Here is a 17,297-nt window from a genome sequence, read left to right on the forward strand (position 1 = left end):
TAAATATATTTAATCAATGGGGCCTCTCTGGGTGTGTTAAGCACATACTTGAATCTTGGTAGGACCAAACCCCTTGAAATATCTCTCTGTGGGAGTTTGCTATAGACACAGACTTTTTTCCATTCCCTTGGTCTTTTCTTCTAATGGAGCATCTGCACACAAAACCTCCCACAGTTCTTCCTGAGGTAGGAAGCCTTTGGAGGGTATGATGGAGAGCTCAGTTTTTCCTTCACAACAAGCAGGACTAATACAATTAATGCACAGAAAGTAAAGCCTTTCCCCCAGGAGCTGGAAGCTCCTTTGCTGGCACTCCCAGCTCTTCTTAGCAAGCACCAAGAATTAGTCATGAACATGAACTCCCAAACCTCCAACAAACTGAGGTGCATTTAATGCTACATAGCAGAGCTCTTGTTCATGTTTAATAAACACCCATTCACTTAAGTAATCCCATTGATGTCATCAGCATGAGAAAGAGTTGCAAAATCTATCTGCTTTTAAGTAGTATTGTGTGTCATGAGGTTGGTTTTAGCACGGGTTTAAATTTTTGTCCATTCATCTTACACAGCCTGTTTCATTAGGTCCCCAGTCAAGGTGACAGGTTCTTGTTCTTCCCAGAAGCCAATGCAGTCTTCTAAAATTCCCTTTACCTTCCCAGAGGATTTCTTTGAATACAAAACAACAGCCTTGCAAGTAATTTTCTCCTCAATTCCACTCCCTGATATCACTTTAAAAATTATTGATACCCAATTCTTCTCTGTCATGATCCCAGACATCAGCAGAAACAAGGTACAAAAGAAGAAAATAATATTTCCAACTCAAATATGCAATCTGAATTCCTAAAGTGCAAAGGGTTGCACATATGCTGTAATGCAAACTCTGGGAGGTAATGTTTGCCTGTAGTTTGACTTTTTACTAAGATAAGAAGGAGCAAGCACACACCTGGTTATGAGTTGAGCCAGTTCCCCCTCTTTAGCTCAGCCAGCTTGCTCATATTTGAGATTGTGCTGTAGCTGGGCAGTAGCTTGAGCTGCAGTGAGAGAGGCTGGAGCTGGCATGACTGTGACTGGACATTTTGTGCAGGCTGTAGCCACTGACACCAAACACATTCCCACTCAGAGAAGCAGGTGACTCACCAACCTTGCAGATCAAATAAGGTGAGATGCTGTGGTATCAGATAGCCACTGAGTCAATACAACAGTCTTTTTTCTAAGGACAAGGAATGCCTGCCAAGAAAAGGGCAGTGGTTCAAGCTGTGGTTTAAGCACTGACTTTCCAGGTGAGGGACATGAAAAAGGCTCTGGGCAGCTCTTGTAAATCCTTCTGGAAGAGTCCACAGCACAAAGCAGGTGCCTAGCAAGCTCTTCAAGGGCCTTGTCCACTCTTGCACAGGACTACACCTCTGAAGAGATACCTCAGGGCTGAGCCACAGGACATCCCTGTGCTGCCCTGTTGTTGCAGGAGCTGTGCAAACAGGCCCACATTGGAGGAGCATTGGCAGTGGGATGCAGGAAGAGCCAGGGCTGGGAGAACATGCCAGGGCAACATGTTCCAGGGGAGTGTTCACTGTTTAGTCATCATCTGGTGTCCACCACTGAGTGAAGGAGATTGATTTACAGCCTACCTTACCCCTGGTGTTTGTACCTGCACTGCCTGCACCGTGTAAATTGTGTCACTGTTCAAGGGTGCGTGACCATCATCTTCTACAGGGCTTGAGCGTGTAAGACATTACTTGCTTTTAGACCAGGGCTGGTTAGGCTTTGCCCAGCAGCGAAACACAGAGAATCTGTTTCACCTCTAGTATGAGAGGATTTTATGTGGGAAGGAAGGGGATCTTGATGAGTTAAATTTGGACTAAGTTCTTCACATACTTCAAGAGAAATGGAGAGTGAAGGGCTGGAGAAATTAGGAGAAAAACAACACGAATACATGCAATATGACTGGCAAAAAGAAAATGGTATTTAGGGATCAAGAGTCAAACTCTTAGAAACTTATGGACCCCTGTGCTAGAGGCACACCTTCACTCTGGGTACTCAACACAGCAATGGGTGTACAGGCAGGTAGTTCTTTTTGTGGTTTCAGAAAGTCCTTGACAGCAGTGCTACAGCAGCAGCCAGGCAAAGGTGGGAGGCCGACTAATGGTGCCAAAATGCACCCAGGCTGCTCAGCCCCATCTCTGCTCTGGTTGTCCCCATGTTTACCTGCTGCCTCGCTGCTGGCAGCCAAAGCTCTTGGCAGAAGGCAGCCCCTGATGGCTCCCCTTCCCGGCTGGTTGTCATTTTCTTGGCACTTGGCTTGGCTGTGTGTGTACAGGCATATGCACACACGCCCTCCCCGCAGATATGCACAGGGTGTGGTTGCAAAGCATCCGTAGGGTTTCTTCCTAGGCAAGGACATACTTCTATTAGCCTGTATTTACACAGGACTTGGAGAACAAACTAAAGGCCAGCCCTGCATATGTTAAGAAACACCCTGAAACCAGGAGAAGAAACAAACAGTACTGGGAACTGTGTTTTAATAACTCGCAAGAAGAAAACAGCTTGTGTAAGGTATGAAGTAGCTGCATGAGCAGACTGAGAGGACCTGTGCCACTGAAGAGCTTTGAAACAGGCAGCAATCCATAGTGGAAAAAAAAAACTTGCTCACCAATATGCATGTGAACATTTTTCACAATGAGGTGGAAACATCAGAAATAACAATAGTAGCATCTGTCTGAGGACAGTTCCTACCTTCTTATAACTATTTTTTTTTTTTTGCATCTGGTTCCATTTATGAGTCATACTTCCCAAATAAGCCATATGTTGCTGCAGAAGGCCTTTAAATTTGCTTGATTCGTATTGAGCTGTATTCCTGGCTGCCAGCCAAGTAAATGTAACAAAACCACTTTTTCCATCAAAAAAATAAAAATGAAATTCTATTTGCAGTGAGATTTAATTAGCAGCCAGTAAGTCATTTTGGTGTTGAAAGCATGCACACTCATGTTTTGTTATAGCCTGATTTGCACCTTCAAACTCCATGGTAGCATTTTATTTGTTATAATGCAAAAAGATTTCCTCTTCCCCTGCCTCAGTCTTCATTCCAACTGCAGATGCTATAGCATTTGAATGATGGCAATTTTTTGGAAAATGTGGCACCCTCTGAGCTCTTCCCTTCAGATGTCGCATTGTGCATCATCTATTTAGAACACTGGGACAGGTATTGGATCTGCAAGGCAAGATTTTGGTAGCAGGAGGGGCAGCAGGGCTGCCTGCTGTAAGAAGCTGCGAGAAGCTTCCCCTGTGTCCAATGGAGCCAATGCCAGCAGGCTCCAAGACAGAAGTGCTGCTGGTCAAGGCTGAGCCCATCAGCAACAGTGGTAGTGCCTCTGGCATAACAGATTTCAGAAGAGGGAAGAAAACTGCCCAGCTGAAGCTGGAGAAGGGCAGAGTTAGAATATGTGAGAGAAAGAGCTCTGCAGGCACCAGGGCCAGCGAGGAAGGAGGGGCAGGAGGTGCTCCAGGTGCCTGAGCTCAGATTCCCCTGCAGCCCCTGGTGCAGAGCATGGGGAAGCAGCTGTGCCCCTGCAGCCCATGGAGATCCATGGTGGGGCAGAGACCCACCTGCAGCCCATGGGGTCCATGATGGAGCAGAGATCCACCTGCAGCCCATGGAGATCCATGATGGAGCAGAGACCCACCTGCAGCCCATGGGGTCCATGATGGAGCAGAGATCCACCTGCAGCCCACGGGGTCCATGATGGAGCAGAGACCCACCTGCAGCCCATGGGGTCCATGATGGAGCAGAGATCCACCTGCAGCCCATGGGGTCCATGGTGGGGCAGAGACCCACCTGCAGCCCATGGAGATCCATGATGGAGCAGAGATCCACCTGCAGCCCATGGAGATCCATGGTGGGGCAGAGACCCACCTGCAGCCCATGGGGTCCATGATGGAGCAGAGATCCACCTGCAGCCCATGGGGTCCATGATGGAGCAGAGATCCACCTGCAGCCCACGGGGTCCATGATGGAGCAGAGATCCACCTGCAGCCCATGCCAGAGCAGGGGGATGCCTGAAGGTGGCTGTGACCCTCTGGGAGGCACACTGTGGAGCAGGGTCCTGGAAGGACCCATGCAGAGAGGAGCCCATCCTGGAGCAGATTCGCTGGCCGGACCTGTGACCCCACAGAGCATGAGCACTGGAGCTGCCTATTCCTGAGGGACTGCACCCTGTGGACCCACACTGGAGATGGGGGAGAGTATGAGGATAGTCCCCTCAAGGAGCAAGGAGCAGCAGAGATAGTGTGTGATGAACTGATCACAGCCCCCATTTCCTATCTCCCTGCACCACTGGGGGAGAGTAAATGAGGAGTAGATGGGGAGTAAATTAAGCCTGGTGGAAAGGGAGGGGTGGGGAGAAGTGTTTTTAGGATCCAATTTTATTTCTCAATATCTCACTCTGATTTTATTGGTAATAAAAACTTTTTCCCCAAGTTGAGTCTGTTTTGCCCATAACTGGTGAGTGATCTCTCCCTGACCTCATCTCAACCCACAACCTTCCATCATAACTCCTTCCCCTGCCCAGCTAAGGAGGGGAGTGACAGAGTGGCATTGGTGGGCACCTGGTGTCCAGCCATGGTCAACCCACCTCAGACACTGATAATTTTAGCACCCTGAGCACCAAGCTGAAAACAGTAATTTCTGCTGAAATAGACAGTATATCACAAAACTTCTGTGTAAAATCAGGAGCTGGCATCCCATTAAACATGCAGAATACAGATGACTAAATTGTCGTCACAGCCGAAGTTTCTGGAGCAAACAGACTAAAGTTAGAGAAGGAAAGAGACTCTATCCTGACTATTTAAAACATTCAGGGAATTTCTTATTCACTGCTCTTTTTCATTTGATGAAATTCTCAGGTAGTGTGCACTGTGACAACGTATTTTTGGTTCCTGTCTCATATTCCCCCAGGGAGGACCAATGCTTGACACCATCAGCATTATTTTGAATACCTTAAATTTGAAAAAAACAGAAACCAAACCATCAGAGGGTTTAGCTTGTCCCCTTTCCTGGAAAATAAAGACAACAGGAGCCAGGAAACTTTGCAAGCTCCAGCTCCAGGATACAGAATTTCTGTGCGCTTTTTGGGAGCTCCTGGGACACTGACCAGCCAGAGCAGCCTCAAGCAGAGCACTGGCCTCAAAGGCCAGCATCTCTGAGCTCCCCAGCCAGCACTGCCCCACCAGTGGCTTTCTTAGCGGGGGCCAAGGCAGCCCACAGCTGAGCAGCTAGAGAGCAAACCCAGCCAAAGTTTAGGTTGCCCAGCACAGCATTAACTCTCACTTGGATTTCTGCGTGGAAATGCAGCAGGTTAGTGCAAGGCAGTGCTCTAGACAGTGGCTGGTCCTTTGCTCCCGCGGTCTGGCAGGAATCCAGCTCTGCAGAGAGCCAGCAAAAGCGTTTCACAGGATCCTGCAGAGCAGGGGCAACACCACAGGGGCGTTATCCCCCTCAGCTTCTTCCTGCTGCCTGTGTTAATTGATGGACTAGGCAGCAGGACTTGGATTATAATATCACCCAGTTCCCCTCAGCCCCCCTACCCTGACAGATCAGCTGGATCTGAATTCCTTTTGCTCACAGTAGGGCCAGAGGAAATGCAGATGGAAAAAACTATTAGACTATTTAGCTCATCTTCTGCCAGAGAAGGACTGCTCCCTGCAGTACTCCATCCCTCTGACTTTCTGATTTTTACCTTTTTTCCTCAGAGTTAAAAGACCCTCTCTCTTCTGTATGTCCAAGGAAAATTTCTGAAAGACTAAAAATTATTCCAAGATGTTGCGTTGCGCCAGACTCATGTGTTAAAATGTCATCAAGAAATATGAAATGGAGGGGAAAAACTTTGTCACAAAACTGGTCTGCTTTATCATTTACATTTTTCTTGGCAGTAAAAAGGAACGGGGTATTTCAGCCATGAATATTGGCTCATTGTTTCATTAATTTGTTTTTTTCCTCCTTTGTTTTCCGGCTAAATTAAGATGTTGTGGTGGAAAGAAAGATTGTGGAAAATAAAAAATGGAGGTGAAGTGCCAGGCATCATTAAGTTAGTCATTAAGTTTTTAAGGGCCAGATTTTCACGTGTGGCCAGAAACCAGCAGTTTCTGCTGATAACAAAGGCTCAGCACTTCTGAAAACTCTGACCACTTCATCTAAGTGCCTCAGTCACAGTCCAGCTCTTCAGAAAAGCTGGCTTTTCTAAGAGTTGCTCTTTCGAAGTAACCCCTTAGAGATTGTAAGTGTATATCTGTTTAGGAAGAATAAGCACACAGGTTCTTCCCAAGCCTTCCTTTTCCTTGCAGACTACTGCTAATGGGCTAACGTGCTCAGAGGATTCAGGGTGCTTATACCAGAAACAAAGACACTCAGGGATCACCTCCTGCCATGGCCCAGAGCTGCCCCCCAAAGCCCTGGCAGAGCACAGCTGAGCTAGGCAAAGACCTTTGCTTCTCTAGGAACAGATGGGAATGAAAGGGGTTGGAACGGCAAAATGCCAAGTACTCTGACATTCCTCTGCAACTTTAGCAGCAAGATTTCTCATCACCTCATGGAAACAAGCCTTCAGAGACTACACCTCCTGCTGTTAAAATGAATGTGGAAACTCCATTAGTTTCTATAGCAGGGTGTCAGCCTCTTCTTATATTCTGGCAGGAGATGGGGGAAAAAGAAATGCAGTTCTTCGGTACAGAGCTGGATCTGCCTCCGCTGGCTTTCTGCAGCTCACTGGGTGCTCATGAGGCTGTGTGCTGCCATGCATATTCATCCCGGCTGTTTCGCTTTGCAGCGCGCCTGTCAGTTCAGAGATGTCACTCATCAGGAAGGTATCTGAAAAGGCAGTTTATAAAGTAATATTGTTTGGCTTTTTTTTTTACTAAGCCTCCTGCTGACCAAGCTCCCCTCGACATGTCAGCTTCAGAATGAATATTCATACAATGCAGAAAAGCAAGAAAAGTCACTAGAGCAGAAAATTTTTCAGGTTTTCAGAAAGCTGCTGTTTTCTCCTACCGCTGTTCCCACCAGCCTGCAGTCCAGCCTGCAAGCAGATCTTGTAGGCTATTTGCATTCTGGAACAGACCTTGGAGGTGTTGGGCTCCCAGAATCCCTTGGCTGCCCTGCAGCAGAGGTGCACTGGTGCCTGATGTGCCATGGGTGAGAGCCTTGCCTGTAGGACATGATTTTGCAACACATACAGCAATGCACAGTGCAATAGAACACCATCCATATTTCTTAAAGCTCAGGGAAAATGACAGCAAGGCAGCTTGTGCAGACACTCGCCAACATGGACAGACAACAGTCCTGAATGCCAGTTCGTTCTTTATGGGGATTCTTGTGGTTCATGGTCTTTGCTCCCAAGGATGGGTTTCATTCAGTTCTGCCTCCACTTAAGATTATCTTGTATGAAAAGATAGAGATATTTCCTTAACTTCTATCATATGCCTACTAAAGCCCTACACATATGTACAGGCCACCTCTATACCCACAAATCAAAGAAACTCTCAGAAAGAGTTTTTGTCACCAAGCACAATCACTTGGAAAAGACTTATGTACACACAACAAATCAGCTTATTACATCTCATGTAGGTATCATCACAGGGGCAAAAGCCAAACATTTCGCAATGAAAGCTGTCTACCGACGTTCCTAGTGCCATCAGTGGTTCCAAAGCCAGTTAAAAGCAGGCATGTTAAAGATAGTTGCAAACACACGTGACAGATGAAGCATATGTAAAGACCCCAAGAATAATTGCAGAACAAGTCAAGCTATCCAGCATTTTCATCTTAAATTGACCTTACAGTAAGCAAATGTTCAGGGTCTGTGTTTAGTGTGTGTAGTCTGTGTTTGAGAAAAGGACACAGGAACATTGTCACTGTAATAAACTCAATTAGTACACAGACTCCTGATTTTTTCATGCAGGCATCTTAACTGAAAAAAGCCCCACCAAAATAGTGATTAGACTAAAAATATATGATGTGCTGTGCAGGTTTTGCATTGAATATCCTGGATTTACTTTAAGGACATTCTTTAGAGAATATTGATTGAGATTTTCAGGGGTGGCTGAATGACTTAAAAGGATAACTTCCCTTGTCCCACTGGACAATGAAATAAATCAATAAGGCTTGTTCTCCCTCAGCTATTTAGGGCAAAACCCAATAAAGGATTCAGGCATTGTAACACCTAACTTTTGGGATTTGGTCCTCACTCTGAAGCCCAGAATTTTAAGTTTTGGCCCACCTCCACTGGACATAGGAGAGTCAGTCACCTCAGACAGGGGCTGGATGCTAAGTAGAAAGCACGTTTGAAACTGTGGTCTCCAAGCTGTCTAGAAGACTTCAAGCAGGGAGCTGCTTGAACTCAGCCCTTGTCCTTCTAAGTCTCTGTCACACCACTCTAGTCACCAGCTTTCCAGGCAGCTCTCTTTCTACTGAGCAGGGCACATCCAACAGCTCTTCCTCTTGGGGACAGTAGCCTACAGTCATGATGACCCAGTGAATCCTGAATATTTTGTTTCACAGTAGGAGAACTTCGGCAGAAAACAAAAAACTTCTTGTGGGGCATTTTAGGGCACTCTCCTAGGAGACTGGAGGTGTTGATCTAGCTGGTTTTAGCACAGATTTGGGATGGTTTGGGCATTTTTTAGATATCCATAAATGGGGACCAAATCATTAAACTAATCTATGGGAGGTAATGACAGCACTTGCCAAAAGTATAATTCAAGAGGGAAGCATATTTCATCATATTTTCAAAGACCTGCTCAGTAGGGAAGGTCCCTTGGAGGCTCTGGGCAAGAAATACATACCTTTTGGTGCCCAGGTCAAAGTGGGAGGGGAAGAGGCATGAGGCAGTTCCAAGAAGAGAAGTTCACCTCATGCCCAAAAGCAGGAAACAGCTTTAAACAAGGCGGGGCACCTTGTAAACTGAGGTGCCTCTAGGGGTAAATGGGAGTTGACTGCAGCATTCTTGAACTGAAATTTTTGTACCTAAGTCCCTTGACTCCATTGGGGTCTGCTATAGTTAATGATGCCCTTTATTGGTGCTAATTATTATCCACTGCTGGCAGTGTGTCCTGCAGTGGGAAAGTCCACACAAAGTATTTAACATGTGATAGAGCTACTGCTCTGAGTCAGAATCTAAAGCTTTGTGAGAGGATTGTGCAGGCAGTTATATGAGACTGATACACCCTCTGTCTTGCTGACGCGAGTAAGTCCTGAAGTGGCTCTAGTGACAGTGTTCTGAGAGAAGAAAATAAAGAGAGCTTGCCAGAGCATCTGTATTTCTCTTGTGCTTTACAGAAAAGACATATGGATCTTCATAGAAAATTATAACCTCCTTGAACAATATAATAGGTAATTATATTCCTGACGTGGAATTTTTTTAGCGCGTTGCACGTAAGGATCCTTGTTGGGCTCTGCAGTTTCTTCTAGAGTGCCCTGTTAAATCTCTTCTTTTCACCCCTTTTAAAAACACAGAGTGTTTACATCAGAGAGCTCAAGGTTACACTTTTTTTGGTCCAAAGAGCTCTCCCTGCATCCACTGCATCGAGTGTTGTGAAGCAGCCCCCTCCCCATCACCCTCAGAGGGGCTGCCTCACATAGGAACTCCAGTCCTGCCCGGAGACCTGGCACGGAGCCATGCAGCTGCATTCTCCCAGCGTGGAGGCTGAATCCATAGGCTCATCACAGGGGGCACAAACAGCCCCACACCATCATCTGTAGGCTCATCACAGGGGGCACAAACAGCCCCACACCATCATCATCTCTGCAGGCAGTGTGAGGGGGCTGCACTGGGAGGTGCAGGCAGAGCTCACAGAATTATTTGTCCCCCCAGTCCCTGCTGCTGCGCTTGCACAGTTGATTCTGAAAATTGCTCATGTCTGGGAAAATTTTGTCAGATATGTTTGCCATTTCTCCTCCACACCCTTTACAAAGCATGAAAAGTCATCATTGATGCCTATGCCCTGCATGAGGATATGCTTTTTTTCAAAGCACTGTATACACATTATCTCATTAAGAAAATACAATTAAGATTGTAAGTACCTGAAACCTCTTCAGTGTTGCTCCATTGTAACCCAAAAATATCACATGTAATTTCAGTGATACTTGCTCACCGATTATAAAAAAAAAAAAATGCCCCAAGGCTGAGAAGGTAGATGGCAAATTGCAGCTGCAAATTAATTAAAATAATCAAACAAGTCAGAGGTAACTCCCACAGTAAGAGGGTTGCTTACAATGGCAACGTTAATAGAGCATTTACCATCAGGAGTTGCTTGGTTCCCTTTTAATAAAATATCTGTGATTACCTGATTAGCTGATCATTGTGCAGAGCATTTTGTTCTCAATACATCCATGAAGCCCAGGAGGAGAGAGGCTTTTATCAGATGGAGCTTGTTTATTTAAAATGTATAATTGAGTTCTCCTTTTTTTTATGGAAGCATGATCCAACAGGCTGCTCATCTCCAACTACATATACTGTTTCTCCTCTCTCCAATCTGAGATGAGCCAGTTTTCTGGCACATGCTTTTCTTGGCAAGGTTACCACAATGATCTGGAATAAAGGCAGAACATTGCAATGGGTATGAGAAGCTAAGCTTTAAGGTTTAGAAATGGTCACTGTCCATTATGGTATTACACTAATCATATGCCATCATGCTAGAATTATGACAACATGCCACCTGTGGCTCTGCCCCCACACAGTATTAGCAGAGAAATAAACTGGTTTAGTTTGGTAATAGGTGAGAAAGCCAATATATGGTCCACATTTTTCACTGCCACTCACATTTTTAAGGGTGCTTCTTGTGCAGAATGCTGGAACACCAATAAACTTGGAAAATTGAAAGAACACATGAAAACTAGACACCTCGTGCATGTAACTGTATATTTATTTCTTTTTAAAGAACACTCCTTAGATGTATTTTCAATATACAAACTTGTTTTCACAGATTTATAATCCACTAAATAGCACAAAATATAATCCAGGTCGTTGGTTTCTTTCATCTGTGCGTGTGCATGCGTGTGTTTGAGTGTGTGTGTGTGTGCGTGCGTGCAGGCACGCATGCTGCTGGTGGTAGTGGTAACCCACCACACGTGTTCAAACACAAGCCCAGGCTCCTCCTCCCTTCCCTCTGGAGCAAACCTTGCCCAGGTGAAGACCCTACACTGGAAGACTGTGACTTTCTTGCCCATGAAACCCATTTCAGAAGAGGCCAGGGTGGCGGTGCTCTCTGCCTTGCCGGCAGGGCCACACACCTCCATCACAGGACAGGACGGAACCGGACAGAACGGGAGCCTCCCCCGAAGCTGGCACAGGTATTGCAGTAGGGAGTGGCCAGCTGTGGAGTTCAGGAGCAAGGAAACACCTTTTTCTCCTCTCCAAACCCCTCTCTGACACTCCAGGGCACTTCTCCATGACACCTACGGCCCTCGGTGAGCCCTCAGGAGCAGGGGACTGCCAGGCTCGGCAGGGCGCCGTGTGTCCAGCCAGCAGGCCGGCTCCTGGCCCAGCCCCAAGCGGCCGTAGGGGCCTTGCCACCCTGCTGCTGGAGGCCAGGCAGTGGGTCAGGGCGCTGCTGGGCTCTGCCCTCGGGCAGGCAGCAGTGCCCCAGCCCGCTCTTGGAAGCACCAGCACAGCAAACCCTGCCGGTCCCGGTGAGCTACACAGATGGCACCAGTGATGCACATATTTACATGGGGTGGAATGTTTTCCCATAGCTTTTTAAGGAGTATATAGATCAACATGTTCACATAAGACCAAATACTTTTAATATATTTATAACTGTTTTATAAAGCTTTGAAAAAACTCACAATAGCACATTGTTTTACTTTAATGCTTTACGGTACTATCAGTTTAAAATCACAATCAGCACTTAAGTTATAGTCAATCCGGCAAACAAGAGACAAAAAAAATTACAAGAGTTAAGAACTGACTGATACATCTTTTATCTTTTTTTTTTTAACTAATGCATAAGTGCAGAATAATATAAGATACTCTAGTTTAAATATCTTGTTTTACAATATACATTTTGTTCTAATTACGCAACAGTAAATCCCATGCTTCACATAGAAAAGCAATCCACAACATTAAGAAAAAAATTTACAATTTATGAAACAAAGTAAATAAATATTAGTATTACAGAATCAGAGCTGTACATAAAAGCTGTTCAGTTTTAATCATATAAAAATATGTTTTAGTGCAACCTCACATATATTGATGCTGTTCTGTTTTACATCATTTAGATCCAAGTGTCCAAAAAAGGAAAGAAATTACATTTATTACAAAGCAGATACACAAATTCTAAAATATGTACAAATTACTGCTAAAAAAATGCTTATAAGAATATAAGCAAAGTAAAGAAAAGGCACAAACATCTGTACAATTTAAAAGTACCAGACCCAATAAGAATTTCAAATTTAGTTTTGGTCAGGCTCATGATGACTTGTTACTTTATCTAATTCTTTTGATATAACAAAAGTATATATAATAGCAAACTACTGTAACTTAGAACAGGCATGCTGTAAATTTGAATACTTTTTCTATCTCTAGAAAAAAAAAAAGATGGGGTAAATGTATGGGGTGAAAGTCTCCATGCATCTCAGATCAATGCGGCTTGCTCTTCTCAGATGACGGATCTTTCCTTTCCTGTGTGCTTGACGGGGGCTCGCTCCTGCTGTGAAAGCCCAGCTGCTGGACATCCACAAAGCTCTTGCTGTAAAAGGTGGGATGGGCTGACGCAGTCTGTGATGTACCAAAACTGTCCTGTTCACCACCATGCGAGTCAGGATGGGTGGCTGAGGCACAGGGCTGGCCCGGCTCAGATCCACTAAAGTGTTTAATGCTAAAATGTGCACTTTCTAAGGGTTTCTGGTGAGGCTCAGAAGGCCTCTGCAGCTGCTCCGCCCCGTGCAGAACGGCTTCTTCTGTGGCGATTCGCAGAGAGGCTATGGCTTTTGTGCAAGTCTGTATGTTCTCCTCCTGCTCCCTCTCGGTAGCCACCACACTGTCCTCGGATGTGCTCTGGGCCAGCAACAGCAGCGGCGAGGAGGGGGCGCTGGGGGGAGCAGCGGCGTGCAAGCTGTGCGGAGAGGTACGCTTCTCGTGGGGCTTCGAAATGCTGAACGGCTCTTTCGCCAGGGCTTCCGCAGCTCCTCTCTGCTTCTCCTCAGAGACCTGCCTCTGCAGGGCCAGAGTGGACGGAGAATGTAAACCTGAAAGGGCCACGGGGACTGAATGGACCATCTGGATCCCCCCGATGGGCATCATGGGGATAGGTGCTCGGATCTGCTGCTGGGAGTGTAGTGGAAGATGACTGAAGACGTAGTCGCTCGGACCTTCAGGGAACAGGCTAGACCTGCGATGCTCCATGCCTCCTTTTTCTCCATAAATGTTGAAATAAGGTGCCTGAGACAACCCCCTCCTCTGTAACCAGAAGAAAAAAAAAGAGATGTCAGCACTGTAACTATCAGAATTCTTGTCTGGCTGCCAAACCACCTATCTGCTTTCCTGTCTAACACAACCTCCCATTCACGAAGCACCTTTCATCCAGATGGATCCCAAAGCATTTGGAAAACTCCGCTAATTGCATATCCAAACAACAGAGGAGGTTTTGCTTAGCTCAGCCCTACAGGGCTCATGAGTCTGAGGTGAATGGCAGTGGCTAGTTAAGAAAGTTCAGCAACACAATGCAGCAATTTAGGTCAGGAAGTGGAGGGTATTATATTCAATTGAAACTTTGAACAGAATTTGGGGTAGATAGATTTTCATTCCCTAGGAGAAATTTGGCCAGGAGATCCATCTTACCCTCTCTTTTGGAAAAATATGCTGGTATTTAAACTTTATTGCAGAGAAGTACACGTCTGAACATCCCCTGCTCAGCACCACTGCTAGGCGTAATAGGGAATATCTGACAGCATGTATGTATTTACTGCCTTCTGAAAAACCTGCTCTTGAGCCCCACAGAAGGCACTTGCTCCCTGGGAGCTTTATCCGATCCTTGGTGAAAGCAGATGGGTATTTCCATGCAAGTTCAAGTGTCTTTGTGTGATGAAGACACAAATTTTTTTAGTCATTGAGACAATGGAGTACCCCTCTGGCTTATCTGCAGTGTAAACAATAAATAATAACAAAAGCAGAGGCATCAGCTGTGAGCAGAAGTGATGATTGTGTCCCAGGGAGACTCACCCAATCATAATGGGATTGAGAAGAATGGGGGATTTTGTGACGGCTAATAAAAGCCAATCTCGCAATATTGACATTTTCACTGCCTTCCCATTAGTTCCTGCCTTGAAAGAATAAATAGCTCCATCTCCACTCAGTATTAAATATGCCCTGGGCTTTTGGGTTCCTTTTTATTTTCATTCCTAAGTTTTAAAATTTGTTTGCTATCTGATGATTTAGTATCATTTCTTGCTGACCAGAGGAGTAATGATGACAGAAGTGCAGGATGACATTTTCATAATTATATGTGGGATTTGGCCACACATCTCTCAGGGACTCTCATGTGAAATTAAATGAATGAAAACGCTCATCTCTGCTCTGTAAATTGACCAAACATGGATCAATTGCCCCAGAGCTGTAATGCTACCACAGCCTTGGTGTGGCAGCCCGAGGACTGTGCTGCTAAATGCCAATGCACTGAAGTGGCAGCACTTCACTGCTGGGAAATCTTAGCTCTCAAGGCATTAAGCAACCTCTTGATCCCATCCTAGGGAGCTGGTTTAGGGGGCAATTAAAGATTCCGTTTCTGTGCTACCCAAGGGCTCAATCTCACTGTGCTCAGATGCTTTGTCCTGTTTAATATAAATCAATGTCGAGACAGGAAAGGGTGACCCATAATCATCAGAGTCAAACTTCAGAGATATTATTCAGAGACTAATCTATGTTGGGAATTTTCCTATTCAGAAAGTGAGACACTTGAGTCTCATAAAAGAGAAATTGTCACAAGAAAGCACAGTGACAGCACATTATATTGCTGAATGGGGAAAACTATACAAAATAAACTGCAACTGCCAAGCCACAAGACAGTTCACCTACCCTGTCAGTCCTTCCTATCACTAACTTCACCTCTGCACAGCTGCTTGCCCCCTTTTTTTTTTTTCATCTTTAGTCTGTCAACCAGCTTCTCAGTCATATTGTCCTTTTGGACATTTCCAACACCATGACATTTATTACTATTACATCTGATGTGAACTTGGGCTAAGGGAAATTGAGCAAAAAAAAGAGTAAAACTCATCAAAGAATAAACCTAGTCACACACAAATCTCTAATTGAGAAAGACATTGGCTTCATGTTTTACCCTGCCAGAGTTTCATAAGGGAATAGAGCAAGAGTCTGTCCTTGCTGGATAGAGGCGGCTAACATGACAGAAACTGCTGTGTGCTTCAAAATCCACTGCATCATCCAATATATGTCTTGTATGCCCAACTTTTACACAGACAGTGACAGTGTGTGCATGTCACTGGATACCTTCCAAGCCTGGCTGGGCACATACTGGATTATTTTTCTCCAGCCCAGGCAGGTAAGTTTGGAAACAACATAAATGGTTACAATCACTAGTAACTGTTCCTACCTCTTTCCCCGCTTTTATTTCCTTTACCAATATCTAGCATTTTCATTCCTACAAGCAGACACACATATTCACAGAGAAAATCTGCCTCTTTTCAACAAGCATCCTGAAAATGTAAAGACTCTGCAGCTGACAGGGCAAGTATTAGATCACAGAGCACAGAGCAGGAAGTCATGGCATCTTTTTGCAGTCAGAATGGGCTGCTGCCAGTGCTGCGAGCTGAGCTCTTCTCTTTGTCAGGTAATCGGAATCCAGTTAGTTTTCTATTAATTCTCATTTGTTACAGTTTAGCATATTTCCCTTCAACTCCAGGTAACATATAATTTCCCAAGCAACAGTATTCTGTAGCAGCTCCTCACTAAATGCTCTGACCTGGTCACAAATCTAGACTGCCACATCACACCCCTAGCAAAGCCAAACCCAGCTTCACAAGTCCCTCAGAATGCCTCAGGGATGAGATAGGGTTTACCCTGTATCTGGTACATCACCCAAATCAGGCTGTGCGAGATTAGGAGGAAAATCACATTTCAAAGCCAAGCATCCTCTGGGCAGCCTCAGACCACAGCTTGCAAAAACATGTTGGGTGGAAAACAGTCTCTTTGATTAGCATGTCATAATGTACTTGAGGTTTTTTAAAGTTAAAAACCAGAAAACACTGAACTCTACAGTGAAAATCTGTAACAGAGCACATTACCAATGTGCCTCCTGAAAGACATGATGCCCAGTAAAGTGACTGTAACTCTGTGTGGCTCTCACTTTCAGGATCAGCTCAATTTGCAGCCCAACACAGAATGCACCACAGTAGCCCAGATGCACCCGTGAACCTATTTACAGTTTACCTGGAATTCAGAATTTCTGGCTCTCTGTACAAGAATGCACTTCACTCAAGATGATAAAGTAGTGAGTGTTTGGGAAGTGATTTAATATCCATGTTCGGGATGATCAAAGGACCACAAGTCCTATAAACTTTCAAGTGGTCATAGAGGTGCCTAATTCCCTTCAGCCCTTCTGAATATATTAAGACAGGCTTCAGACTTCAAAATGAATGACATGAGCAACAAGATGGCAGCAGAAGCAAAATCCACTACTGCCTAGAATCTAAAATAGTTGTGAGAGACCAGTCTGTGCCACTCCCAGCAAGTCACCTCTTCGATCTCTTTGTGTCTATCCTGCGACTGGAAGAAGAGGCAAAAGTTCTGGTCTGCACTAGGAAGCAGCAGGGTGTACTAAGGTTTGGGACAAGCTGGAATGGAGTGAAAACTGTGCTGGATCCCATATTCACAATACAAGTGTTGTGGGTTTGGAAGGAAAGGTTGCTTCAGACTAGCCCTGTGTGGCCTCTTTGCAGTCACTTGGATGGCCACTCACAGTTCAAGGGCACCTGCTGCCCTCCTGGTGCACATTTTCAGTTTAATTCCATCTGACAACAATCCAGGTCACTTACTCCCAGACTGAAAATGTGAGTCAAAACACAAAAAATGTGACAACAGAGACATATGCTTCATCCAAATGAAAATGAAAAAAGAGATTCACTCAGGGCGAACAAATGAAGCCTTCCTATTACTTCTTGTTCTCTCAGGACTGGCAGAAGATGACTTGGAAGAAGAATCTGAGCCCTTTGATAATGGCATCAGCCTCCTCAGCAAGGAAAGAAACCTCTGCAATTGACAGAAGATCCTGAATGTATTTAGAGAACAGAAGAAATCTGGCATTAAT

General features: G+C 45.2%; 1 protein-coding gene across 9 annotated transcripts in view; it reads right to left on the reverse strand.

Moving 5' to 3' along the window:
* Nucleotides 1-10,883: 10,883 nt before the first annotated feature.
* The window catches only part of HIVEP2 (HIVEP zinc finger 2), a 137,033-nt gene continuing 130,619 nt past the window's right edge, over nt 10,884-17,297 (reverse strand). For all 9 annotated transcript variants that reach the window (XM_054279104.1, XM_054279095.1, XM_054279094.1 and 6 more), the window contains one exon: nt 10,884-13,435. In XM_054279104.1, coding sequence (XP_054135079.1) covers nt 12,617-13,435 — 819 coding nt within the window. In that variant the 3' untranslated portion in view covers nt 10,884-12,616. The remainder of the gene's footprint in view (nt 13,436-17,297) is intronic.

The sequence above is a fragment of the Melozone crissalis genome, unplaced genomic scaffold (assembly GCF_028551555.1).
Source record: "Melozone crissalis strain CALT ecotype California unplaced genomic scaffold, PUWL_Pcris_2 ptg000027l_1, whole genome shotgun sequence".
NCBI lineage: Eukaryota > Metazoa > Chordata > Aves > Passeriformes > Passerellidae > Melozone > Melozone crissalis.